The sequence below is a fragment of the Labrus mixtus genome, chromosome 7 (genome assembly GCF_963584025.1).
Source record: "Labrus mixtus chromosome 7, fLabMix1.1, whole genome shotgun sequence".
NCBI lineage: Eukaryota > Metazoa > Chordata > Actinopteri > Labriformes > Labridae > Labrus > Labrus mixtus.
In genome coordinates, this window is record NC_083618.1 from 12,635,225 (window position 1) to 12,661,837 (window position 26,613).

The window sequence follows — 26,613 nt, forward strand, 5'->3', positions numbered from 1 at the left end:
TGAGGTAGAAATGTTCCACCCTCAAAGGAGTGTGTCAAGGATGTGTAGAAGGAGAGTGTAATCCTTTAAACTTATCTGATAACACTAAATTCAAGCCCAGACAAAGGCTGTTCTTCAAAATATAAACATTCAGATGTGACGACAAATACAAGATATGTCAGCTCAACAATCATGACATTGTTTGATTCAGCGTGTAATGTAGTGACAGAATGTGATACCATGCACTGATAAGCTCTGTACAAATATACCGCACCAAAAGTAGGATCGGAAAATGACAAATCTCAGCATACCAACAAAACTAAATAAAAACCACAAGACCACACGTTGTAAAATATCTAGCAACAAAAATGTTCTCTTATGATAACGCTTAATTAAAAACCAACCCCAAACCACTGTCCTTTTATATTCCTGCTGTTGTGGAAGCTTCTCGAATCTGTGGATCTATTGTCTGGACTGAAAAGCTTTTTGTTTTTTCTCCTCCTGTTCCCCTCAGTCATCTCGTTTTTAAAAGCTCCACATGCCTCCTCTGAAAACACTACCTCTCCTAGCTGGAATTTGGGGTTGGTGTGTGTGTGTGTGTGTGTGTGTGTGTGTGTGTGTGTGTGTGATGTCTGTATGAGGGCCGTGTTGTGTGCACTGTAGCATTGAGAAACAAAAGAAAAGAACACGCTCAGACAAGTTTTCTTCAGAGAAGGAGAAGAAATGTGGGATTTTGGTTTCAAACGTGCAGCATTACTCACACAGTCTGGGTTTATCAGTGGCTTTGCTTTGATCTGTCACCGTCGCCTGCTTTGGCATTGACCTCATGCATCAAGGAGTGTGGTAAAAAAAAAATGCAGGTGGACAGATGTGTAAGGAGGAAGCCAAAGAAAGATGGCTGCCTGGAATGTCTAAACCACAAATACAAAACTACATCAGAATCAGCCTTATTGGCCTGATAAATACAAACAAGGAGTTTGATTTCTGTTTTACTTTGCTCTCCATGTGCATACACATACATAAACAAACATGCGACTTAAGAAACGAGTTCAACAAATTTAGCCAACACTTCAAATATAAGATAATAAGATGTTCAAACACATTAAAATATATTCATGAAACTGCTTCAATAACAAAAGTAATGATACTTACATGAGGCACAGATGATGCTTAAATATATTGGATAATATTGGTCATGAAACAAGTTACTTTTTACGCATGAGGTAGATGGATTTGACGATATTTAAATGATAAAAAGAACAGAGATTAACACAACTGTTTATTGTTATATGCATGAAAATGTCGCTGAGTTAACAAGCCATGACAGGCCTACAACACAAAATTTGTTATTTGAGTAATAGCATTCGTTCTGTGCTTAGTATAACGTTCTCATTAGCAGGTTGCGTATTCAAATTTATCCCACACTGAGGTCACTTTAATCCTCTTCGTCTGGCAAGTAGGAGTGGGGTCTGAAAGTGAAATCCCTTTCAGTAAAGAGCCGTGTTAAAGTAATGGCTGGAGGCAGAGGGGGCCTAATAAAGATGACAGCACACATTCATATGCATTTGATTGTGTGCTCAGCTTGACGAAGTCTGCCTCGCAGGCTTAACAAAGGGGAGGAAGGAAGCCAGGGGCTGTGGAGAATGTCTGTGGGGGGGGGGGGGGGGGGGGGGGGGGGGGAGGGGGGGGCATGGGGCAACAAAACACACACGCTCACACTTTAACACACACACACAGTTGCCTTCCAGCTTGCGTATGTGGTCTCTCAAGTCTGCAGTTATAGCAGTGACAGCTGGGCTACCACACTCTGCATGGGCTCTTTCTCTCTTTAGCAGCCAACCCCTCCCATTCCCTCCACAGACACACACACACACTCACACACAGTCTGTAACACACATGCTTTAACGCATGCACACACACACACACACACACACACACACACACAGTCTGTAACACACATGCTTTAACGCACGCACACACACAGGATGCTCCATCCTGTTTACTGTTTACATTTCACAGTGGCCGGCCAACTTGGGAGGGCTCCACAATGTGATCACAGGCATTACAGCTGTTTGTAAGGTAGTGAAGTGGACGGTGTGTGTGTGTGTGTGTGTGTGTGTGTGTGTGTGTGTGTGTGTGTGTAAAGGCCACGTTTAAATGTTTGAATATGGGATTGAAATTAAACACAATTCAACAAATTCATCCACTGGTCCATTCAGCAGCGCTGATGGATGCCTTGTATCTCATGGTGTTCTTTGACAAATGCTGCAGTTCAGTTGTCATACATTTTTTTTTATATTTACATCTATTCCTGCCCACTGTAGTAGTAGTAGTAGTAGTAGTAGTAGGATACATCATATTGGTTGAAAAGTTAAAATAAGTTAAAACTAAAAATTCTCTCAGCCATGTGAACATCCAAAGATGTCCAAAGAAGACCTCAAACTTAGAAAACAAAAACACATTTTTGGAGTGTTTTTTGTTTAGTTGCTGCTAACAAATGCTCTCTGTATCAAATGGAAGCATGGAGGCGCTGAGTCAAGGTCCGTGCTGAAAGGAGCACCACAACTGTTGAGGAGAGTAAAAAGGGAGGACCAGAGAAACCGACTAGCAGTGTGGTCAACAACAATCAGTTCATTATTTGACCAAAAGGGCACCTGCTTTGTTTGAGGTAGGCCTGGACTCAGAGCGATGGCATGAGACAGCTGAACAATGCTGAGTAAACAGGAGCTGATGTTTATCTTCTTAAAGTCAGCAGATTGTATTATTCTGACTCGTGGCTGTTAAAGGGCAGCTGTTGTTCTTACCTGCCTATAAGTACCTGCATGTATGAGGCAAATAATTAATAAGGATCCTAAACACCAAATTGTGTCCTTTGTGTACTCACTGTGTTCAGGAAGGAGGTAGGATGGAGGCCAGAAGTCCTACGAAGAGCGTTTGTGATTTTACTGATCACATCTGAAAAATAAAGTCATAATATTGACTGTTATTTTTCAATATCAGATAGAGTAAGAACCTGATGGCTGATTGATGGTGATGATGATGAGCTTCTATCTGTGAGCAAATAGAGAGCAGTTATACCACATAGAGACCAGCAGAGGTCCTTCTTGCATGTCACTGCAGTCTACAGCTGCCCTGGTGACAGGGAACAGCCAGGATACACACTAATACATGACTTAAATGGGGAACTTTTCCTCAACATCATTCACCTTATTACATAACATAAAATATACTTAAGGTTATCTGTTTTGTATAAGTGTTTTACTTATAGGACATTACTAATGATGGTAGAGTTTGAAACATGTTCTAGTTTAAGATGTATAGCCTATGGCTTCTATAATTACAAAGAGTTTTATCAAGGATGTTGCGATTTTGCTGGGACTAAAGAAGTATTATTCCCCAAAAGCAGAAAGGGAGCTTTTGATAGAACGAGGCTTGAGAGAGAATGAGAATTCATGGGCACATCTGCTAATTCAGTCTGAAATATCTCAAATATAAACTAAATATAACAAACTAAATCTAAGGCTTCTAAGCAGACTTTCTGTATCTGTTTTTTAAACAAACATGGGTGGCCCTTTGCTTAAAACTCAGATACAAGTCAAAATCTTTAATTCAAAACCATAACATAAAAAAAAATCACAAGTGTCAGCAAAGTTTACTTAAAACATCAAACGTCATTCTTAAGCAAAATGCAATTGTTTCATGATATATGCCTTTTTTGCTGCAGTAATGATGTACCTTTTCATGCTGCAATTTTATTTTCCAAAGGTAAAATTAACACGTTTTTAGGAGAATTTGACAATTTGTCCGATACTTACAAGGTACCATCAATTTTTCGTTTCAAAGTTACATTCAAAAATCCAAATTTGTAATTAATTTGTATTTCATTATAAAGGAAGGCTATGAAAACATTAAATCTGAAAGTTACTGCTGACATAAGTAGCCATAAAGAAAAAATACAAAATAAATAAAGTACAAATGCCTCCGTTGAATGCAGGTGCAGTACCTGCGTGAATGTAGGCTATTCAGTTTCATTGCACCATTGAAGGTGAGTGAAAGTTAAATGTCATAATACTACAGGAATAGTAGGAGCTAACTCTCCTCCACCTACAGGCTGATCTCTCAGCTGCAGGAAGGCGTCACGTGACCAGTGCAGGAAGCTGTTTCCTGCAGGTTTCATGCCACCACTAAGCAGGTTCGTAACCAAATGACTTTCTAAGAGTCTTTCCGCTGTCTTTGACATGTCTGTGATCGGGGTTGGCTCTATTAATTTAATGCGTTGGCTTTTGACAGTGTTTATTTTATTTCCCGGGATTGTTCGTGGAGCATTGTGTGCTTTTAATGTTAGCGGAAGTGAAGTTAGACAGGCGGCTAGCAGGTGTAATCTATCGATAAAGTCAACCATTAGTCCGTCTGTCAGTGTGTCTTATTTAGTATTTTACAACTAAAGTAAAGGAATACTTTGAAATGATTATAAATTAAGAGGGGGTAGTGACTTAATGTGCATACTGACAGCTTATTGAGTCCAGTAACTATGATGTACATTTATGAAAATAGATAATCATAACATTTTTGTTCAAAAGCGATTTGCTGGCTAATTTTGCCCTCTTTTATTCTTTGAGGTTTATGGGTTTCAGTCGTTTAAGTAGCCTGGTGGCCGAAAATTGTCCCCATGTCTGTTTTTTGTTGAGTTTTGTTTCCTCTTGGGCGAGTATCGAGTCGACCTAAGAGGCAGGAAACACGCATTTGTATGTGTATCAGATATGAGCGCAACACGTGGGCTACGGGATGCGTTCAGGGAGCCTTTACTGACTGAGTGGTGTCGCGTTTCCCAAATGAATTGGAGCAGTGGCTTACACACACTGTAGGGAAAGGGCTGTATAATCTAATGAGCTTTAAACTGAAACATGGTGACATACAGATTGTATATTAGAATGGACCAGGATTTTAAAGGGGCTCACAAAAGGGTAATTCCACCAAAACGATTAAACAAATATAGCCTTCGCCTGGAATTATTCGTTTTTAACACTTGTAAAAACATTAAAATATATGTATTCAAAACAAACTCATGGAAAAGCGCAGTGCAGAGTTGTATCATTGTTCATATATGACCTGCCATAATGGAACACAGAAATCCAACAAAGAGCTGATTATATGATTTAGATCTAGATCGCTTCAATATGTTAATCATGGGGTTTTAAATGCTGAGACCAGACCTCACGGGGTCTGTTTTAAATATATATATATATATATTTATATATATATATATATAAGCTCTATGTTGATGTTATCGTATACACTCTGGGCACTTTATTTACAATTAAATTAATAATTAACAACTCAAAATAAGTACCTCAAATGAACATTTGAACTGATATCATTAAACTATTATTATTATTATTATTACTATTCACTAATAGGCACTAATAATTCATTTTCAGAAACAGTAGGCCTAAATGCAATTTAGTTATGCACTGTTCAGCTTTTATCAACTGCTTGATTTTCTCCATCTTACAATTTATTGATCTCTTATTAAATCTAGCTTACTACGATATGTTTTGAAGTGAAGACTAAGTGTGTTTTTTTTGTATGCGTAATACTTCTATTTTGATACAGTTTCATGAGGGGGTGTATAAAGTGTACACTGACAGCTGCTCCAGTGGATCGAGAAGGGCATTGCGCTGGCTTGGTTCACCCTTCTCCTGACCTGACGTTGTTATTTAACCAAATATATCTGTTTGTCAGTGCACAAAAAATACATTTTAATTTTATTTTAAAAAGCGCACTTCCTCTATAGAGGGCCAGACAGTAGGTGCTCAAACTCCTTTTTTGACTATATGTGTGCACGTGTCTGAGATGGACTAAGCAACAGCCCCCTGGGAGGGAAGTGAAGCCATAATATTTAGAGTTCCCCCTGCTGACTGGCTGCAGTATAGGTCATAAACCCCGCCTCCTCAATGTTAACAGGTGGGACATGGGTTAAACTATAAAATATAGGCCTAATTACCAAAATGCGTGTCAGATACATTTTTCTCAAACCCCTCATGATAGTAAGTTATAATTACACCATTTTGTGTTTGAAATGAGTCATCTTTTTTTTGGATAATTTTCTTTTTCATAATTAATTTGATGCTATAAAACAGAATAAGAAGCCATGATTGACAGCTCTGTTGAATCATGCGGCTCCTGCAGCACTGTGTCCACAATATAAGCAGAGTACAGCGAAAACAGAGAGAGAAAAGATAACAAACATGAACACAACAGTCACTCAGTTTCCACTACCATAAGTGTCTGCTTCCTACCGACACAAGAATCTGTTCTGCTGTGGACTGTACGATATATATGACTAAACATGGACAAGACCGTCATAAAGATCCATATTTATTCATGTGAAACCTGTTTTCTGTTTTTAATGTGGAAGTTAAATGAAACAAACAAAAATGACTAAAATGTATTGTTCATAAATTCTGTTGAAAATGATCTGTCTAACTTATCTTCCTGCAAATTCATTCAGTGGGGTCTCCAACCTACAACTTGCTGCTTAAGGTTTTGGCAAAGCTTTGTTTTTTAGGTTTGGACACGTCTACTAGATGTTGTTTATGTAGGAAACCTACTGCTTGGTGTACTTTGTAGAGGACGCTTTAGAGTTTTTTTTGCAACACCAATGTGCCGGATCAAATGTTAAGTTTTAGGGGATGCTTATCCCTCCAAAATGGAATTTGAGAAAATCCTACTGAAAACAGAATGGCCTCTGTAGCTTTACATACTCTGGCCCTAACAGCAGCAAAGAGCTACTATTAAAATAAACATATATATATATATTAGGTTGGAAACAGTGTGTTTGTATGTCTATTTATTTTGTACAGCTGTGATCTTCGTTTACTGGAATATTTCTTATCAGAACCCAAATTGAGCGGTTGTCCAAGCAGAGTGGCCTTTGCTGTTTACATTGCTGCTGTGTAAACATGACTGTGGCATGCGGGAATCCCGATGTTGCACTCATAACACCGTGGGTTTCCCGTACAATTTTCTCCTCAGTGAGGGATGAAATGGTCTCTGTCATTAATCAGGTTTGGAATATCTATCTCTATAGCTCCATGATGCCAAGCAGCTTCATAACACGTCCTTGCTGACATTTAGTCACTTCGTTTTTGTATATTACAAAGGCAGCAATGAGGATCTAATAACTAAACCAAGACAATGATAATATGAAATATCTGTTTAGGTTTCCATTGGTTCTTCACATCGTGGCCAAAAGAAAAAGGTTTTCTCTGATCAGTCTTCAGGATATTTGGCAATGTGCGGATTGTATTCCAGTTCTCATGTCCTAATTAGAATCTGTCTATCAAATGTGTAAAATAAGATTATAACAGTCAAACTTGAGACTTAATAAGTCCTAATGAGTTTGACAATTTAACAATTTAGACTTAACTGAATGTTTTTCTTTTCAATGAGGGTAACTTTTCAGTCATCCTTGGCTTCTATAACAGAAGCTCTGATCATGTGTTCATAATGTTCCCTTTGCAGTTTTGACCTTTTCTGACATGAGTTTAATATTTGGTTGAAAGGGGAGTTTAAAGAGCGGCTTGAATGTTTTAGGAGTGCTGCTGCAATGGCGTGAAATCTGATAAATTGCCTCCAGTGGTGACACTTGAGTCATCAGTTGGGTCTGATGACTTCAAGTTAGAGACAGTTACTTCATATCTGGAGTTACAAAGGAGCTAGTTCACAAGATCTCTGCAGCTCGAGTCTAAATCAGTGGCAGAACACACCAGAGTAATTGGAAAATGTCCACCCATATACCACAGAGTCGTCATGCGTTTGATTTGATACAGTTTAATAGTTTTACCAGAGAACTTTATTTCTCAACAAATTTGACTTCAATTCATGATTGTATCTGTTACATTAACATACAAAGTAAGGCATGTACATTTGAAGTCAAACTTAATGTTACCTTACACATAAAGCAATGATCTTTAAGCCTCTTTAACAGATAGTGAACTTTCTTTTTCAATGTGTGTTTCAAAAAGACACCTGGTATCAGCTGACAAGCTAAGCTCATGTACTGGACTGAAGAAGATTCATCATAGCTTTCCTAATATAGTGTGTCACATTGGTTTGCATTTTTTCTACAAACATGAGCTGGACACAGATTCATTCGACTAATATCCACTAGTCTTCTTTTTTAATTTAATCTAAACTTCAGTTTCATCCACCCCAGTTGCCCCCTCCCAAAGTATGACTGAAGAATATTTTGCAGCATTGCCATTCTTTCTAAATAAAAGGCCTCTTGTCATTGCAAAATCACCAATAAATTGATCTGATTCTCGCAGCATTTAAACAAGAATTGATTTGTTGTAGAGGATTGTTACCCCTGAGCAAAGTCCAAAAACTCTACTGCTGCCTCTGTGATCATCTCACTCATCACATTAACAGCAACGGACCACCACAAGCTCTGAGGGGACTTTAAAACAGCGGGAGGAAAAGACATCGCTCAGTAATTTATGGCTATATGATTTTCTGTTTTTTGAGATCTCTTTGCTAAAGTGTATTTTAAGGTAATATTAATGATTACTTTAAATGCAAATTGTTCCAATTATTTTTCTCTTCTCTTTAATTTCATTCTATATGAATTGTTGAATCTTTTTTGGATTTTTGTAGCGTTACAAAGAATAGAAGCAGGGTATATGTGTATACATTATTAAAATGTTGCTAGGTTATTCTCAGTTTGGGTCTCCCTTTCTAGTTGCTTTCCACGTCTCTTTTCATTTCACTTAGTTTTGGGTAAAGATGGGCTTTCCTGCTGAATTTACTTATATCACTACAGTGATGGCTGTTTTTTTGGGGTTTTTTTTTCGTGATTAATCCATTTTGGATTACTAGAATATTAAGCAGCACCAAATTTCTGTGCTTGTTGTCAGTTTCATATAAAGTTCTGACATGTTGTCTTTCTTGCTCAGCAGTGTCTTGACAAATTGCCTGTATGTAATGCCTCTCATTGCTGTGTTCATACAGGAGTTTGGACGGTTTGGAGTAGAGCATGTTGGTGTGTGTGGTCCTGCTCCTGGTCACTCTGTGTACCCAGGGAGGAAATGGTGAGGATGCACAGACACCGGGCCATGTTTCCGTGGTGATAGTGGGGGGGACAGGTGACCTGGCAAAGAAGTACCTGTGGCAGGGCTTTTTCCAGCTCTACGTCAACCACGTTAGCAGTGGAAACACATTCTCCTTCTATGGCGGAGGACTGACGCCTGCTGACAAGGCCAAGCCTGTCTTCTTTGAGATCCTGAAGGCAGTGAACTGCCCGAAGGATGTGTCACAGGAGCGCTGCGCTCTGCTGAAAGAGCAGTTCCTACGGCTCTCAGAGTATCAACAGCTAAAGACCATAGAGGAATACCAAGGTCTGTCCAAGCACATTGAGCAGCAGCTTCAACAAGAGGGACTTACGGAGGCAGGGAGGCTCTTCTACCTCTCAGTGCCAGCGTTTGCGTATGCAGACATTGCAGAGAAAATAAACAGCAGTTGCAGACCAACGAGTGGTGCGTGGTTGAGGGTAGTGCTGGAGAAACCTTTTGGACATGACTTCAGGAGTGCTCAGGTGCTCGCGTCTCAGCTGGGGAGCTCCTTGAAGGATGAAGAAATGTACAGAATTGACCATTACCTGGGGAAGCAGGTAGGAAAGTCCAACACAGTAGTGACTCTGTTAATCAGATGTTTGATTTTACAGCATGCGTTTCTGTTTCTGTATGAAGGTGGTTGCAAAGATTCTTCCATTTAGGATAGAGAACAAGAAGTTTCTGGATCCTATCTGGAACAAGCATCACATCGAGAGAGTGGAGATTGTATTAAAAGAGACCCTGGATGTTAAAGGTAATAAAGAATGTCTTTAATACTGTTATAATTATTATGATAAACTGGATTGATCAGCATTGAAATATAAAATACATTGAAACTTACTGATTTAATACAAATTAAAATGTAAAAAGTCTTAATTTTTTGTGCACACCCCACCACCATGCATAAACTATGTCTTCACATTCTTTGAGTAAAAGAGAAAGAGAGTTTACTGACAGACACACACTTTATAATCTATAACACCGTCATATAACACCACTCTTTTTATCCTTTCATAATGTTATTCATGACATATGTATCATGCTTTTAATATGTCTCACAAATTAACTTGAATGTTTATTAATTTTTAACCGCAGAATCTTTAGCATTATTTATTGCTAATCTGTCATGCATCATTTGTTATGGCTTGCAAGCTTCACTCACGCTTGTACTCATGTGGGCTGTGTGCGCACTGATGCTTTTTTACACAACTGAAGTTCTAAATAATAAATGTTAAATCAGATAAGAATGTGAAGAGATCGTCAATCAAATTAATCGTTACCCCGGATGTGAAAAGGCAGTGGCCCCACTTAACTCTGTCCACAGTGATCTGATCACTTCGGACCCACTTTAATACGAGTTTTAAATATGAGGCCCGAGGGTCTTCTATTCATGATCTTTGATGTTTTGTCCTAAAGGTCGTATCCCTTTCTACGACCAGTATGGGGTGATCAGAGACGTGCTGCAGAACCACCTGACTGAAGTCATGACCCTGTTGACCATGAGGCTCCCCATGAATCTCAGCAGCAGTGAGGAAGTCCTTCAAAACAAGCTGCGCATCTTCAGCTCTATTCTGCCTATAGGAAAGAATCAGGCTGTGATTGGCCAGTACCAAGAGTACACAACTCAGGTTCAGCAGGAGCTGAATAAGACCAAAGATCACATCAGTATCATACCTACATTTGCTGGTAAACCCTTAAGAGCTTTCTTTTTGGTTATTATGGCGTTATGTATTCTTAATAGTTGAGTTGTACAAATCTCCCATTATTCTGCTGGTAACTGATCATGTTTGTTTATGTTTCAGCTGTATTGGCACACATCGATGAGGCCCAGTTTGAAGGAGTCCCAATTCTTTTGATCTCAGGCAAGAAGTTGGATGAACGGGTGGGATATGCACGCATCGTTTTCAAGAATGACATCTTTTGTCTTCAGAACCACAACAGCGTTCACTGTAAGCCCAAACAGATCGTTTTCTACTTTGGCCATGGCAGCCTTCAATATCCCGCAATCCTGGTGAGTAAGAATTTATTCAAGCCAGTTTCAAAAGACTCGGAGTGGAAAGAAGTGACAGAGCACAAGGACGTCAGCATTCAAGGTTTGCCCATTTCAGACTACTACGTGCAAATTCCAACAGAGCAGCGGGAAGCTTATTCAGAACTGATCTCTTACATTTTTGCCGGGCGTAAAGATAGTTTCATTAGTACTGAAAACCTGCTGGCTTCGTGGGGGATGTGGACACCACTTCTCAGCAGCATAGCCAGCTCATTTCCACGCATCTACCCCGGAGGAGCAGACAACGGAGACCTGCTGAATGTCCGTTTGATAGGGAAAGAGATCAGCTACAACAGCGAGGTGGTGATCATCAACAACGACCGGATGGGTGGCACATCAGCAAACGCTTTCCAGGTGATGCAGGGTCAATTTCGTGGCGCTGACATGGTGTCTGCATGGGCAGAGGAGCTGGTGGAGAGACTAGCTGCTGACTTGCAGGGAGCAGCCGAAAAGGCGGTGCTTGAGAGTGGTGTCTTCCATCTCGCCCTCTCTGGCGGGGCGACTCCCCTCGCTTTGTTTCACCGGCTTGCCCTGCACCACTTCTCCTTTCCCTGGAGGGACACCCATGTGTGGATGGTGGATGAGCGCTGCGTGCCAGTGACTGAATTTGAGTCCAACTTCCAAAACCTGCATGACCACCTTCTGCAGCATGTGAGGATACCCTACCACAACATCCATCCCATGCCGGTGCAACTGAACGAGCGCCTCTGTGTGGAGGAGGACGGAGGACGCCTGTTGTATGAGAAAGAGATCAGGAAGTTGGTTAACGGCTCCAGCTTCCACTTTGTGCTACTTGGAGTCGGCTACGACAGCCACACAGCCTCTCTGTTCCCTGGGAGTAAAACGGACAAGCATGGGGAGAGTTTGGTGGCACTGACTGAGAGCCCCGTGAAGCCTCACCAGCGCATGAGCTTAACTTTTAGCGCCATTAACCGAGCCCACGAGGTGGCTCTTTTAGTGATGGGCAAAGGGAAGCATGAGCTGATCACCCAGCTGAGCCGAGTGAAGGACAACCCTGAGAAATGGCCCGTCACTGGGGTGAAGCCTTCAGATGGCAGATTGGTTTGGTATCTAGACTATGATGCACTTCTAGGGTAGGATTTTTAATAGCTGGATTTTTAATAGCTGTGTTCATTGGACAGCTTTGTGGTGTAACATGGTGTACTAGCACTTAAAAGTACCAGTTGTACATGTATGAGTTTATTAATCACAAATCAGAAAGGTTTACAATGCTGACCTGTGTTTAAGCCTGTCACAGTTCTTATAGATTCAGACTTGAACTCATGAACCAGCAGAAATGCATCATGGCTGTCATTGCTTTATTTGGCAGGGAAAATGGAAATGGATAGCTGTACAAAAGCTGAAAACAGGCCTCTGTTGGGACTGCTGTAAAGTCATCATATGAGGCTCCAACACATGAGTTGACCAACACGAGAGAGTTTCCGCTGCATTACGGTGTGACAATAAAACAACTTTTAATATTCCTTCGAATTGAAACCTAGAACCTCAATCAAATCTTTCTTTTTGCTTGAGAGTGAGAGTGTCTGATGCATATTGAGAATGTTTAAAGGATCGTCAAAGGCCAATTATGTGGGAGATGAGTGAAAATCTCAAATACATTCACAATGAATTTAAATAAACATATTGAGTATACACACAGTATGTCCACAGTTTACAAAGAACACAGCATAGAGCAGTTAAAGAAATACTGATGCTGTAAACGCTTCAAACTCATTTTCATTTGTGTAAAACCAAGATTGTTCATATGATCTCAGGTGAATTTGTAAAAGGGCAGAAATGCCGTTTATATTGTAATTTCTATCACTTGATTGTATGTTTTGTTACTAAAACAGGCTCAAACAGATTACTCACTAATATAGAATTGTTTTACATGTTAATACAACAAATAAAACCATTTGTTACTGATAAAGTTATGATCAGACGGACAGTTTTGAACATCATTTTGGTGCATCACTTACAAAAAGCACCTTCCTGACACACACACATTCCTCTCACAAAATATGACACCTGTGATCTTTAGGTGCTTTTTGAACAAGGGCAGCTAACTTCCATTTCCAGTCGATTCATACTGCCTTAGAATGAAAGTGCTACTGAGCTTCATCAGTCGTGTTAAAGTGCCTGTTGGATCCACCATGATGAGCATTTCAGGAGACCCAAAACCAACATCATGGTAATGTAGCTGTGTTTATTCATCCACTGAATACTTTATTATGCACTGTAATGTGGACACTTGTGACTCAGACTGTCTGTTTGCTACAGGACACAAACTATGCTATGTCTATGCTACATTAAAAATGCTGTGTTTTTGTCTTTTCTTCAAGTTTGGTTTATCAGATGTGAACATTTGGATTTGGTTTGTGGTGGTAATACATCATATGAAGATTAATATAAACTATAAGAGAATTAAATGGATACTTGTTGACTTTTCAAAATGCAGGAACATGGTGCACTGACTGGATTCTCCAGTTTTATTTTTTCCACATTCATCTTGACCAAAGCAGTTTATATGAAAGTTATGAATCATTTGTTTTAGAAAACCATGTTTACTTTTTGATACTTCAACCTAAACATCCTGATTTAGTCAATATCATTTAATTCCTGTTGATTTTCCTTCTATTATCTGTTAAAGGTAGCCTCACTTTTAGAATGAGACCACATCTATATTTGTATGACTATAAACTGAACCTGCTGTGTATTTAACGGCACATGAAACAAATGTAAACCTTCCAGCAACAAATAAAAAGGAAACCACTTCAACCATTGAGACACACATCTGCTTTTGGTATTCTTGCTGCAGTGAGCTTCAAAACGTGAGGAGGATTAAGTCACTTTCCTTTTTTATTTTTATGTTCCCATGGTTTTAAGTGTCTGCTGGTATGGAAACCACATGAAATTTTAATATGTGGAGTATCAGGTGTCACCAATGTGACAGCTGGACTGCTTTACCGCTCATTGTTTCCACTCAGGTCCATCACAGACGGCCTCTTAACCAACCAGAGTGCTCCTCTCAGCAGGAAGAAAGCTGGAGAGACAGAAGCAGGTGTTTTTTTCTTTTGAACTGAACACTCTTTGTACGACTTGTCTCTTACAGCATGTATGTATAATAATGAGAAACATACTTCACCTGTACTGAAAATAGAAGCGACTGTTAGGAAAAGGGACACGCAGTACAGCTCGGGGGTGGTTTTAGCCTGTGAATTTACATAAACAAATCACTTTGAGTCTGAAATTTGAATATAGGACCTAAATGGTAACAGTCGGTTTCTTACACACGATGCTGCTGTCAGAGTGAGGACCGCCGTGCTCAATCCATGTCCACATGTCAGCAGCCCAAACACATGATAGGAAGCCCACAAGCTCTGAGGGACTGGGTCAGTCAATGTGACTATGACAGAGAAACCTATCAAAAAAGTGAATGAAGGAATGTCTGATTATCCACGTATTTCACATTGTCTTGTTGAAGACATGTAAAAGACTGTTTATAGGGAATAGACTGGTTATAAAAGGGTAGAAAATGCACTTTTCCTACATGTTTAGGTTACCTAAACACACTAGATAAAGAGTAGACCAGAAAAACGTCCAAGTCAATCTCAATCCAAGTCCATTGTTAACGGACTACACAAAAACATGTGATATTTTGTTCATGTCAGATATTGAAGTTTAATGGTTTACATGAGTGATTTAGAAGATAAGATACCAAATTAAGTTTTAAATAAAGAATGTTTTTGAGTCAAAAAGTTGATAAAGATTTCTTACTTTTATTTTTTTGTATAAATATGGCATTTTCCACACTTTTAAGAATTTGTACAAACCCTGTTGTTATGCATGCTACTGTGATGCTAAATGTACCTGCAGCTATGAAGGACAAGGCGATGGAGGCTGACAGGTTGTTCAGAAGAGGCTGGTTACAGTATCTGGATGATTTGGGACTTTAAGGCACAAACAGACATCATCATTAATGCATCATTCCCTCTTTTACAAATGGCCGATGAGCTGGACGACATCAACCGGTGTTCTCGTTACCTTCCCAAGATGACGAACTGAGGGACAAGAACCAGCGCAGTGAACACCACATTCACAATTTGACTGCAAATAAAACATGAAAAATCATCTGAATGAACACAGGGGTTGTTTTTTTTTTTCTAACAAATTCAAACCAAAACATTAATTGTAATAGCTTACAATTTCAACCTCTTACTCCTTGGTATCCATCTGCTGCTGTGATAAGCCATGTAGATTAGCATGTAGAGGAACATGGATGTTCAGGCAGACGTTTATTCTGAAACACTAATCCTGATGGCTGGATGTGTTCATCTGAAGGAACTGCCTGCACCTTCACATGTGACCAGGAGGAAGGATTGTGTTTCAGGCTGCACATGCCCACAGACTTGTGCTGCATATTGTGTTACCTGAACATTTGCACATAAAAGTAATCCTGAAGATTAGGTCGTTGTATTTCGGGTCAAAGCTGGCTCCACCAGCCTAACACATGTAGCACATTCTCCTGTATGTAGACTTAACGGGAAGAAGAAAGTTTCCTCCTTTCATGGTTAAATAGTCCTGTTCTGCCCTCCAGTGCTTCTCTTTCGTACGTGTCCAAATATCACCAAATCACCCCTGCTCCATATTGCCACACAATGTACTATCTCACTCATTACTTTAAGGTCTGATTATTCAAGACACTTGTGCTGTTGAGTTTCCAAGAGAGCCACACTTATATCTAAAATGCCTGTTGACTTCAGTGGAACATGGGACATTGTCAGCAATGTCAATTTTGAGGGATACATGATTTCACTTGGTAAGTATCACTGCTGCTTTTAAAGACATTTTTTATGAAAATACTCTTTGACATTTTTGTGCTTTGTTTTGAATTTGTGGCTGTGTGATCATTCATCGGAAATTAAAATTCAAAGAATTTTTTTTAGAACACAGCACCATAAACTATCATCAGTGTGCACATTTGACCTGTAGTGAGTTACTTGTCCATAGATATTAAAAGTTTATCGTATTTTCTGACCATAAGACAATAAAAGACAAAGAAGCAATGTGTTGCGTGAATTTAACAACAGAAAGTTCTCGTTTTAACAAACTCTTTTCATTTTGAAATCCAGGCATTGATTTTGCAACGCGCAAGATTGCCTCACTGTTGAAGCCACAGAAGGTAATTGAGCAAGAGGGTGACTGTTTCACAATAAAGACATTCACTACTTTCAGAAACTATGATTTGTCATTCAAAATTGGAGAAGAGTTCATTGAAGTGACGAAAGGATTGGACAACAGGTCATGCCAGGTAAAAATTCAAAAGTATTTGAAAGGTTTTCTGTGTCTGTACTGCTATCACTATCTCAATGTATGTATAGTCCAGTGCATATGAATGTATATTTATTCTCTATCAGACTGTAGTGAACTGGGAAAATGATAAGCTGGTGTGTGTTCAGAGAGGAGAGAAGAAGAACCGAGGGTGGTCTCACTGGATCCAGGGAGATGAGCTTCATCTGGTATGCCTCTGAAAGATAACCTTGTTTCCAGTATTTTACATAAAAATGTAACTGACATGAATAAGTGTTGTCCATAACCTTTAAAAAAATACAATTCATTTACTTTTTCATTGTTCTTACTTTATATTACAGTTTTTTTACAAATCAAATGTTTACATTCTCTAGGAACTTACCTGTGAGGATCAAGTCTGCAAGCAAGTTTATAAAAGGTCTCTGTGATCTTTATCCTAGAGCTCAAGAAAATGTAGTTTGCTTGTATACATAAATAAAGAGCGTTTGATTTGAATGTGATGTGGGCGACTCAATGCTTGACCACTTATATTTCATAGATGGAGAGAAGAGCCAAGTTAAGGCTCTGTGACCAAAGTTGAAATTTAAAAAAAGAAACAAAACATCACAAAAATTAAAACATTTTTTGTGAATATTTTATTTTCAGAAGTTTTACTCTCAATGCTCAATGACTTGCAATAGCAGAATCAGGTGACAGGACATATCTTAATTCTCATGACAACATTTCACAAACTGGGGGATAGTGAATGACTTCACACAAACAGATACATGGCTAATAGATGTTTTTAAATAACATTTGTCACTCGTGTTGTCCCAATACTTGGACAACATTGATCAGGCAATGGTAACCCTATCCTGTGAATAAAGCCCCAAATCACAGAATGGATTTAAACACTGCAGTATCCCCTCCAGGCCACACGGTGGTGCTACAAAAATGTAAAGGAATAAAAAAAACTTAGTAGTCTTTGGTTTGCTTGTATGTTTTTGCCGCGAGTTTTCTTTCTCAGCCAGCTGTTCGCTCAAAGCAAACAGTAAATGGTATATGTTTGGGAATAAATGTGACGTCTCTCCTCTGTCGCGTAAAGTGTTTCTGAGTTGTTCGGTTGTTATCGAAAGCCATTGTACAGTCGAGGCCGTGTTTGAGAGTTTGTCCACGGGGGGGAAATGTCTGATAGAGACGAGTCGCAGCAGGTAAGAACATTGAAACTTTAACGTCAATTTATATTCTTATTTGTGACAAACGATACATCATGTATTTTACTTCTGTGTGAATTCAGAGGTTAAAGGCAGCAGTGCATTTTACTGTGGGTCGTCTGTGTCAGAAGACCGGAGAGGACAACCGAAGAGACTTCAGCCGACAAGTCATCGCATCGATGGCAGAGACAGCCTTCAGACAATGTGGTGGGTCGTGATGTTGTCCACTGAAGTACAGAGATATAATAACGTGGATACTTCTAAAGTCATATTGTTGAAATAATTGTAGCAGCTGCTTCAAATAATTGACCACTAATATATTATATTCATCCACTTAAAGAAAACTGGCATACAGTTTTATATTTAACACAATTTCTTTATTTTAAAATAAAAAATACTTTTAAACAAACATGAATAAAATGGTAATAACTCTAATATGTCTTACAAATAAATACAAATAACTAGTGTTACAGAACAAACAGTGCAGGGAGCAGAAGTGGTCACAGACAGCCCGGGGATGGTTTTAAATGTTTTATGGTTGCATATGGAGAGAGAAGATGAGCATTTGTGAAACGATGGGCATTTTATAATATAGTGTGGACACAGTATGTTATTTTCTCTTCAGGGCAGTACAGAAACCTCAGCATAGTTTTTCAGGTGAGCCCAAACGTTTTCCTAACCAGACCTACAGCATGCACACATATCTTATTCAGTGTGGACTTCTACAAAATGCATTCATGCTCTTAGACATCAATACTCTGAAGGCAAGAGCTTAAAACTATTAATGACAACGGGAGGTGGAAAATAAACATTTGAATCCACTAGGGTGAAAGCTAACTAAGTACACAAAGATGTCAATAAATATATTAGTAGGTTTTGTGTCCCAAACAAAATAAGAACAAAAGAAGTAGTGTATTTCTTACACTGGTTATTTTCTTAACATGAATAATCTTAACCTAATAAAAACATTGCTCTGGGGGTTTATGATGACTATTTCCTCAAGTGCTGTTTTTTGAGTTTGAACAATTTAGCCTTTCACCTGATTCGATAAACCAAATTAAATAAAATGATCTCAAAAATAATACCTTAAAAAAAAACACTGCACTCTTTTTATAAGGCACAGTTTTGTTTATACAACTACAAATACATCCCATTTTGCAGTACATCAAGTGGTCTGTTCAAGGATTCATGTTTTGTTTCATGAATTGTTCTCTTTCCAAGATGAAGTAACATTAAAAGTTGAGGCCCTTCAAATGGAAACTTGCCTTAAAACAACAAAGCTGTTGGTAGAGTTTGAATGAAAATGCTAAAGGATATTAATAAACACATTTAATTCCACATTTTAGTATAAACATGTCATTTCACAGCTGGTTCTGACTGATTTCAGATATATTTGCTAAAGACCTGGAGGCTTTTGCAAGGTAAGAATCTCTACTTTTGTAGCTTGATTAACAAATAAATTAAGCTCATCCTGTCGTTTAATTACTTTATATTTTATAAATTTTTCATTATATTTCTGGTTGACAATCTCAAAATGTCCTTCAGGCATGCTAAAAGAAGCACAGTGTCTACAGAAGATGTTAAGCTGTTAGCCCGCCGCAGCACTGCACTGGTGAGTTATTTCCACTATGTTGCCTGAATGACATTTAACAGCACCATAGGATAGGATAATACTTTATTGATCCCCAGAGGGGAAATTCAGGCGTTGCAGCAGCACAGACAAGTAAGTTCTAAATACAAAATACACATTAAACAGAATAGATTAGTTAAGATAAATAAAAATAGGGTGTATATACAAGTATATTTACTTGTATATGCCTCAAGTCAAAATCAAGCAAATGTACACGTTCCAGTCACTGTTGTTAACCACACAAGATTATGCCTTTCCTGTTAATGCGCTGACTGGAGCTATGTGGGGTTATATAGACAGCACAAGTAATGTTCATTTTGCTTTTATTCATTTCAGTCCATCTACATACAAAATAGAAGTGAAGAACTGAACCAGGAGCACAGGGATTTGAAAAAGAAAAACACCGGGAAAAGGAAGGCCAGAGACACTGAGGAGGAAAGCAGAGAATAAAGACAAGACACAAGCAGGCCTGCGGTGTCTCACCTTAAACATTCAAATAAACATGGAGGCTGACTTATGTTCTGAAGACAATAAAGGCATTGTAATACATCATGAGTTAAGGGTGCCATATTATTGTTTTTAAATGATTTATCTTCTCTTGAAATCTTGTTTTAGATCACATTTAAAGCAAATCATCAACTTGGTATCTACTCTGAGACCTGCTGATCCAATGTCAAATAACGTTCAACACACTAGAAAAATGAAGACCAGAATATTGTATTTGAATATTTTTATTTGATATTTTAAAAAGCTGTCAGAGGCGCTGACCACAGTCTGAACAACTAATGATACACCTGCCAAAGTTCAAAAACTGATAACATGTTTTAGCACTTACCACAAGTACACCCACTGATCACTTTGTTAGGGACACCTGTACAATTTATTACACCTGCCATTAAGTCAAATGTATTATTGGACACTATTTCAACGGTCAATTTGGTTTTGGCATCTAGGTCAACATGGTACTTTACCTGAATAGATTTGATTTTTGAAAGACAAAGCAGTGCACACAGGAGCAGACATCTACGTTTATCATCAAAACTGCTAAATACAAAATCATATGTTAACAGTTATTTTTTTAATTAAGATCTGAGGTCGTCTGCAGATTTAACTCATGGGGCACACAGCACAGATGCTGGCCATTAAGTATCACCCACAGGGAAACTTAAGTATTTGCAATAGATTGTACAGGTGTACTGAATAAAGTGGCCACTGGGTGTTAGGCCATACACAAAACATGGCTGGGAGATCTGATTCCACATTGAGAGCTCATCTTTTTAAGATCCAAATAAAGACAAATCTTAAAACTAGGTGTGAATAATCAGAAAGGGATAATTTACTCTAAAAGCCATTAAAAGCAGCAAAAAGACAGGTACTACCCCATGTCATGTATGAGAAGGCCACACACTGAAAGTGTTGGAACTTCCGTCTTCGTCCTTCAGAACAGACTTCAGTCAGGGTTCAAACGGAGACCTCGACCAGCAGAGCCCAAGGTCCCTAAATATGTGAATCGAATTAGATGTTTTTTTATTTGACAAATAGACTCAAGTAATATCAACTAAGCATCTATTCAAATGAACTTTATTAGAGAACTCCCTTCATTTGACATGTTTTATAAACACCCCACAAACAACAAGAGCTACTGGGAACCATTGGACACACACCTCCACGTTCTCACACTATCACTCGCGTCCCCCAGAGTCTTCAGCAGGTGTCATCCACATCAAGAACACACTTACAGATCAGTTCAAAAACATGAAAGCACACACCATACAGCATTCAAATCAGATAATATAAGCAATACAAATATTCATCACAACATTCCACTACATTTTGATATTTCTGCAATTGATCAACATACTTAAGAGTAAGGAAAAACTTGCAAAGATTAAAAAAAAAAATCCTGAAGTACTAATTAAAGAATGTCCATGTTAGGGGAGGCGCTCGTAGCATCTGCAGCTTCCACTCACACACTCAAAGAAAGCAGTCAAATTGGGCCCTTTCACCGCACAACCAGTCCGTTTCACGCGTCTCTCTCCGTTCGCTCACTCATCGCTTCACTCTTCGCCACAAGCCATCCTCAATCGCACTCATCAGTTCTTAAAATGTCAGTTGCGCTGTTCTTTCCATTTAAAAGTGGATAAAAGTGAAAACACCCACCGTCTCTTAGAACATGCGTAGTGAAGCCGTTCTTTGATGGCATTGCATTTACAGGTGGGAAGAGGGAGAATGATACCGATATCACCCCAAGAATGCTGCCAAAGAGGAGCTTCCTCACAGGAAAATTGAAGAGAGGTGAACTGCAGAAGAGATTTCAATGAAGGCTTTCCACAGAACTTGACTGCAAATTAAGTTGCACTTAAACATTTAGGTTTCAACCAGATTCTTCTCAATGCAAGATTGCATTTTAGGTCAACGACAAAGCTGGATAATGGTGAACCACAAACATTCATGCATTTTCAAAATGGCTATAACACATTTCACAATACATGCATTAGAGAATCCAGTTGAAATGGATACAAACAAATGAGACATCAAAAATAGCACTTTAGTCAGACATCCTGGTAAACAACTCACTTCGACACTTTCTAAATTAAATCTTTAGCAGTTTTTTTTTTTTCCAAATGTACAAAACATCTTCCATAAAAGTGTTAAGTTTTCAGATACGCATCAACACCAGAAATAAATTTTGAAAAGACTCGGCTTTTGCACAATACTTACCATACAAACATTTAACTTACATACCCCACCCAGACGACTTTGACTCCATACTGGACCCAAAACCTGAGCTAAACCCACTACCACTGGTTGCAGAGTTTGACCCTGTTCCCCAGCCCAGGCTTGCTGAGCTAGTGCCATAGTTGCTGTTTCCTGCACTGAAAGACTGACTTGGGTCCCTGCTTGAGCTTGTTCCACTTGAGGTACTGCCTGAGGTAGACGTCTGCTGCTGGCTAGCCAGCATTCCCATCATCCCCCAACTACTCTGAAGTGCAGCCTGAGCCGCAGCCATCATGGCGGGGTTCAGACTAAAGGAACCGAAGTTAGCCAGACTACTGTTAGTGCTGCTCCCTCCTAACCCGCTACGACTGCTACCAAATGCTTGAGCCCCAAAGCCATTCCCAAAACGTGTGGTGCGGTCAAACTGCCTATTGCCATGTTTGGGCTCAGCATTTGAGATATGAACACTGACGCCTTTGATTATTAGGTCCTCTCCACAGAGAGACTGGGCAACCTGTGAGGAAAAAAAAAAAAAAAGATGGGAATCAGGTCATCTGAGCAGTGACACCACTACAAAAGAGGCCATTCTACAGATTTAACTTCATACCTGATCATCTGCAAATGTGACGAAGGCAAAAGCACGGAATGGCTTGGGGATGAAGACATCTGTGACTTCTCCATACTGCATAAAGAACTGCCTTAGATCATCTGTGGTCATGTCTTCTGTGCAACGGCCAACAAACACTTTACGGCTCCTTAATGGCTCATCTGGACCTTGCTGTAAACGGAAAGGGGGAAACATTAATACTACAGGTTTTTGTGCCCTTCAACAAAAAGTTAACCCCATAAAGTGTGGGATTACGCACGGACATTACCATATTCACCTTTGAGTTAGGGAGCTTGCAGTCACACCATCTTCCGTCAATCATATGGCGCTGAGAGATCACCTTTTCTTGAGACTCATACTCAGTGAACCTTACAAAGCCAAATCCTTTAGAGTTCCCAGTCTTCGCATCTCGTTTCACCTGACAGAGAAACAAATATCTAGCAATGACGATCCATGGTCACCACTAACAATCCAGACCAATATACATGTAACTAGTGTTGCTAATGTTATACCTGAACCATAATGACTTCTCCAAATGTGCTAAAGTAGTCTTTAAGGTCCTGCTCAGATGTTTTCCAAGGAAGACCCAGGACGATCAGATCAGACGTCTTCATGTCCCCTCTCTTCATTTTCACAGCAGAGGAGGCATCAATTTCCTCCATTTTTCTTTTGTTGTCTACAATTAGATCAACACAGAGACAGAAATTTCAGTTAGATTTATTTGAACCAGACAGGCTGCCAAAATATTAGCTTTTTCTTATGACTTTGAAAAGTTCCCATGAACATCAGACCTGCCTAAGAGCCAATAAAGGACAATATTTGAACTGTTCTGCTTGTACACATTTATTTTTGTGAAGATTATTGATGGACAGAGTTTTCATTACCATTTCCATATGTTGCATGAGTGAAAATTAAACATTCTCTACAAATACAATGCCTTTAGTTTAACTTGTGGTAGATGGGTGACAACATACTACTTTTGTATCTTTGCATTTTCAGGATTATGTGGTTGTTCAAACTAAAGGTTGACTTTAATCAGTATTATGCATGTCCATTCAATGTAAACCACTCTTTCCTTCTTCATCACTTCAACAAAACATATTTAAGTTTTTAAACCCCTTAAAAAAAGGTGACAATTCAACTTGAAAGTCAGTTTAGAAACTGTTCGATACATGTATCAAATTGTGTTTGAGGGTTTTATGTACTATTGTAACCTATACATAGTCATATGTATAGTGCAGGTAAAATAAACATTACTAAAGCCTCTCCATTCATCAAGAACAAACGATGTTTAAGCCACTGAAATCAGTTTATAACTTCAATATTAAAATATAGTCCAACCAAGAAACGTGCTTTCTGTGGCAGGGCTCTTATCAAAATCAAACTATATCATCAGCAAGATTTTCCAAGAGTAAACTAATGACCTTATAATCAAATCATATTTATCCGTCTTTGCTTTTTGTCTAAGAAAAGACTGTTTCAGCTCTCAAAGCACATTGTGGGTGTAAACAAAACACGTCGCGTCATTCTGGTCTATTTTCAGAAGGCTAAAAGCTACATCATGAATTATTAATAACATACGTATGGGCCACCTGTTTGGACAAAGTGTTTTTCTTTTTGAAGACGATGACAAGGCCTTACCTTTTGGATAGTTCACCACGTACACCACATTCCCCCATCCGTTTTCGGGCGCGTGCAGGATCCCTTCCACGAGACGCACTCCTCGCATGCACTGGGAGACGGGGCTCCTGAATCGTAGGCCACACGCCCCTGGAAACTGAGCTGCCACGGTTGAAAGCAGAACAGTGCCGTCGTCCTCGGACGGGATCTCCATGGGCTCCTCGTTTTCCTCCTCCGCCACTCTAATATAAACTTCCGCCATTCTTAAAAACAAAAGCTCGTTTCAATTGAACGCCGTCACCTCGCTGATTGTCCTCTTAGCTGATAATGCTAACAACTAAACGAGTACAGATAATTATGTGTTAAATCTAATCAAAACACGTCTTACGTCAATTTACAATATAACGTCGTTAAGTAAGGTTAACATTAAAGAACTAAAATTATATTTCCCTCCGACAGCGCTAACAGAGTGTATCGACCTCAGCCTTCCTTTGTTCGCTGCGTCGTCAACACGACGACTCTTCAACTGCGCCGCGTAATGATAAATGCGTACGTCCCCCTCCCGCTAACTAATCCAATCAAAACGACTTCCTCAATCGCGTGCTAGCCGATTAATTTATAACAACTTCAACCGAGCCCTCGTCTTATCCCAAATGAAAATTATCTAATACGGCGTGGAAAGTCTTTTTTTTCCACGAGGCGAAAAATGAAACCACCAAGTACGGCCTACTAAAATGGCATTATCTCAGTGATACAGGAAGTACGTCAATGGGTTGTACCATTTCTCTGTGTGAGGGTTAATTCGTCGGGAGAGAGTCGTTGATATTTTACACTAATTGGATAATCCGTAAGTATCAAGTTCCAAAACTAACTCATTTGTCATAGAATATGTTTACTTTCTTTTTAAATACGATCTAAAACCAAATAGTATGTATCGTTTATTGAAGATATTATTTCGCCCTCCCTCCATCCACTGAGAATGCTACGCCGCGAATGCAGCTTCCGTTCGCTAGATTTTACGTTGGTACGTACCGAGATGAGCGCACGTAATGGCCGTAGTATAGTTATTATTATAATAATATATTAGTCAAATAATGATCTATTAAATTGAGCCTTTATCCTTTATTCGAAGTTAGGAGTCTTGGTCATAATGATTAACCTCCATTTAATTTTCATTTCCGTTATTTATTTATTTCATGTTTATTTTTAGAGGGACCCGTATGGAGCCCGTAAATTGATGCCACACACAACAGCATTTGTAGGATAGGCCTTTAATATACATAAAACTTCACATTTAAAAAACAGAACCAAACGAGCACAACCACAAAATACAGAACAGCAAAGGATATAATATAACAAAGTAAAACAGGAAGAGGAAGATCATGCATGACGGCAAGACTTTTAATGTTGCAGTTTGAGTTTAATTTAAAATGACTCCAGTCTGGTTCCACTTTGAACTCTGCAGGAAAAGCTTTCCACATGTTGATCCCCTGAACAGAAAAGGTTATTTTTCTGCGAGTCTCCATTAGATGCTCCTCCTGTTACAGAGCCTGACAATGTAGTTTACTCACAGAGAACCTGAGTAGCTTTTAAACATTAATGGATGAGTTTAAGCGTAGACAATTTAATACAATTACCAAAACATGACACATTTAACTTTGTTTAAGTGACAATGATGTATGGGTCATAACACCTTATTTGCATCTTGTCTAAAATTTGAATGGCTTTGTTGTATATTATCATCAGAGACATGATGGTTGTTTGTGCTGCTTGTGACCAGGAGGTTACACAATAACTGATGACAGAAGGTGTAAAGTTGTACAGCACTAGTGTGCATGACTGTTTGATACAGTAACTGGACTGTGCAATTGTCAGGTACTAGTCAATGTTAAAATTAAATACTTCAAGAGGTAGTTTGACAGGATATCAAATCATTAGTCAGATTGATTTTCCTTTTGTGTTGTGTTGTAAGGGGTTTTGATGAAGTGCAGGGCTGACTGACATTGGTTTTATTATAAAATAAACAATGGATCTGAGCAATCTGTCATTATCAATAACCAACTCATTCGAAAATGATAAAACCTTGGTGACTCATCAATGCTCAACAAGATTAATTGGTTGGTCATCTACTTGTACAATTTTTAGAAAATAGAATTGTGAAGTACAAGAGATTAGACAGACTGTGGCGGTCAGTTTATTTAATGTCCACCCAATAATTTGAGTCACAATTTTTGGTTGTAGATGAACCTGTTTCATTTTTTTTATCTGGAGTATTTTTCAGTTTACCTGGTTTGTGGTCAATGATGGCTACCCTGATGTTTAAGTATGGTTACAGTATCAAATTCATTACATCTGTTGCAAAGGCTGATTTTTTTTCTGCAGATTTCTCTTTG

General features: G+C 38.9%; 5 protein-coding genes across 9 annotated transcripts; 3 read left to right on the forward strand and 2 right to left on the reverse strand.

Moving 5' to 3' along the window:
* The first annotated feature begins 4,061 nt into the window (after nucleotides 1–4,061).
* Nucleotides 4,062–13,933, forward strand: h6pd (hexose-6-phosphate dehydrogenase (glucose 1-dehydrogenase)). 3 transcript variants are annotated; one of them, XM_061043024.1, is made up of 5 exons: nucleotides 4,062–4,171; nucleotides 8,992–9,649; nucleotides 9,729–9,846; nucleotides 10,509–10,778; nucleotides 10,895–13,933. In XM_061043024.1, exons 2-5 carry the CDS (start codon nucleotides 9,017–9,019, stop codon nucleotides 12,238–12,240), a joined length of 2,367 nt encoding a protein of 788 aa, XP_060899007.1. In that variant the 5' UTR covers nucleotides 4,062–4,171; nucleotides 8,992–9,016; the 3' UTR covers nucleotides 12,241–13,933. The 3 variants fall into 3 exon arrangements, with proteins under 3 accessions (XP_060899007.1, XP_060899008.1, XP_060899005.1); XM_061043025.1 differs by lacking the exon at nucleotides 4,062–4,171 and adding an exon at nucleotides 8,221–8,473; XM_061043022.1 differs by lacking the exon at nucleotides 4,062–4,171 and adding an exon at nucleotides 8,257–8,534.
* A 416-nt stretch (nucleotides 13,934–14,349) lies between these two features.
* LOC132978037 (inner membrane-spanning protein YciB) lies at nucleotides 14,350–15,440 on the reverse strand. Its single transcript, XM_061043031.1, has 4 exons — nucleotides 15,346–15,440; nucleotides 15,187–15,249; nucleotides 15,013–15,092; nucleotides 14,350–14,563 (listed from the first exon to the last, which is right to left on the reverse strand). The coding sequence occupies exons 1-4, from the start codon at nucleotides 15,417–15,419 to the stop codon at nucleotides 14,376–14,378; spliced, it is 405 nt and encodes a 134-aa protein (XP_060899014.1). The 5' UTR covers nucleotides 15,420–15,440; the 3' UTR covers nucleotides 14,350–14,375.
* Nucleotides 15,441–15,775: 335 nt separating this feature from the next.
* Nucleotides 15,776–16,947, forward strand: rbp7b (retinol binding protein 7b, cellular). 2 transcript variants are annotated; one of them, XM_061043029.1, is made up of 4 exons: nucleotides 15,776–15,961; nucleotides 16,275–16,453; nucleotides 16,602–16,661; nucleotides 16,827–16,947. In XM_061043029.1, exons 1-4 carry the CDS (start codon nucleotides 15,889–15,891, stop codon nucleotides 16,878–16,880), a joined length of 366 nt encoding a protein of 121 aa, XP_060899012.1. In that variant the 5' UTR covers nucleotides 15,776–15,888; the 3' UTR covers nucleotides 16,881–16,947. The 2 variants fall into 2 exon arrangements, with proteins under 2 accessions (XP_060899012.1, XP_060899011.1); XM_061043028.1 differs by having other exon boundaries at nucleotides 15,799–15,961; nucleotides 16,560–16,661.
* Nucleotides 16,948–17,392: 445 nt separating this feature from the next.
* Nucleotides 17,393–19,830, forward strand: cenps (centromere protein S). Its single transcript, XM_061043030.1, has 5 exons — nucleotides 17,393–17,642; nucleotides 17,729–17,852; nucleotides 19,033–19,066; nucleotides 19,191–19,257; nucleotides 19,612–19,830. The coding sequence occupies exons 1-5, from the start codon at nucleotides 17,616–17,618 to the stop codon at nucleotides 19,723–19,725; spliced, it is 366 nt and encodes a 121-aa protein (XP_060899013.1). The 5' UTR covers nucleotides 17,393–17,615; the 3' UTR covers nucleotides 19,726–19,830.
* Nucleotides 19,831–20,840: 1,010 nt separating this feature from the next.
* Nucleotides 20,841–24,931, reverse strand: tardbpb (TAR DNA binding protein b). Of its 2 annotated transcripts, none has more exons than XM_061043027.1 (5): nucleotides 24,242–24,931; nucleotides 23,113–23,276; nucleotides 22,878–23,018; nucleotides 22,601–22,771; nucleotides 20,841–22,507 (listed from the first exon to the last, which is right to left on the reverse strand). In XM_061043027.1, the coding sequence occupies exons 1-5, from the start codon at nucleotides 24,480–24,482 to the stop codon at nucleotides 22,013–22,015; spliced, it is 1,212 nt and encodes a 403-aa protein (XP_060899010.1). In that variant the 5' UTR covers nucleotides 24,483–24,931; the 3' UTR covers nucleotides 20,841–22,012. The 2 variants fall into 2 exon arrangements, with proteins under 2 accessions (XP_060899010.1, XP_060899009.1); XM_061043026.1 differs by having other exon boundaries at nucleotides 22,869–23,018.
* Nucleotides 24,932–26,613: the final 1,682 nt, after the last annotated feature.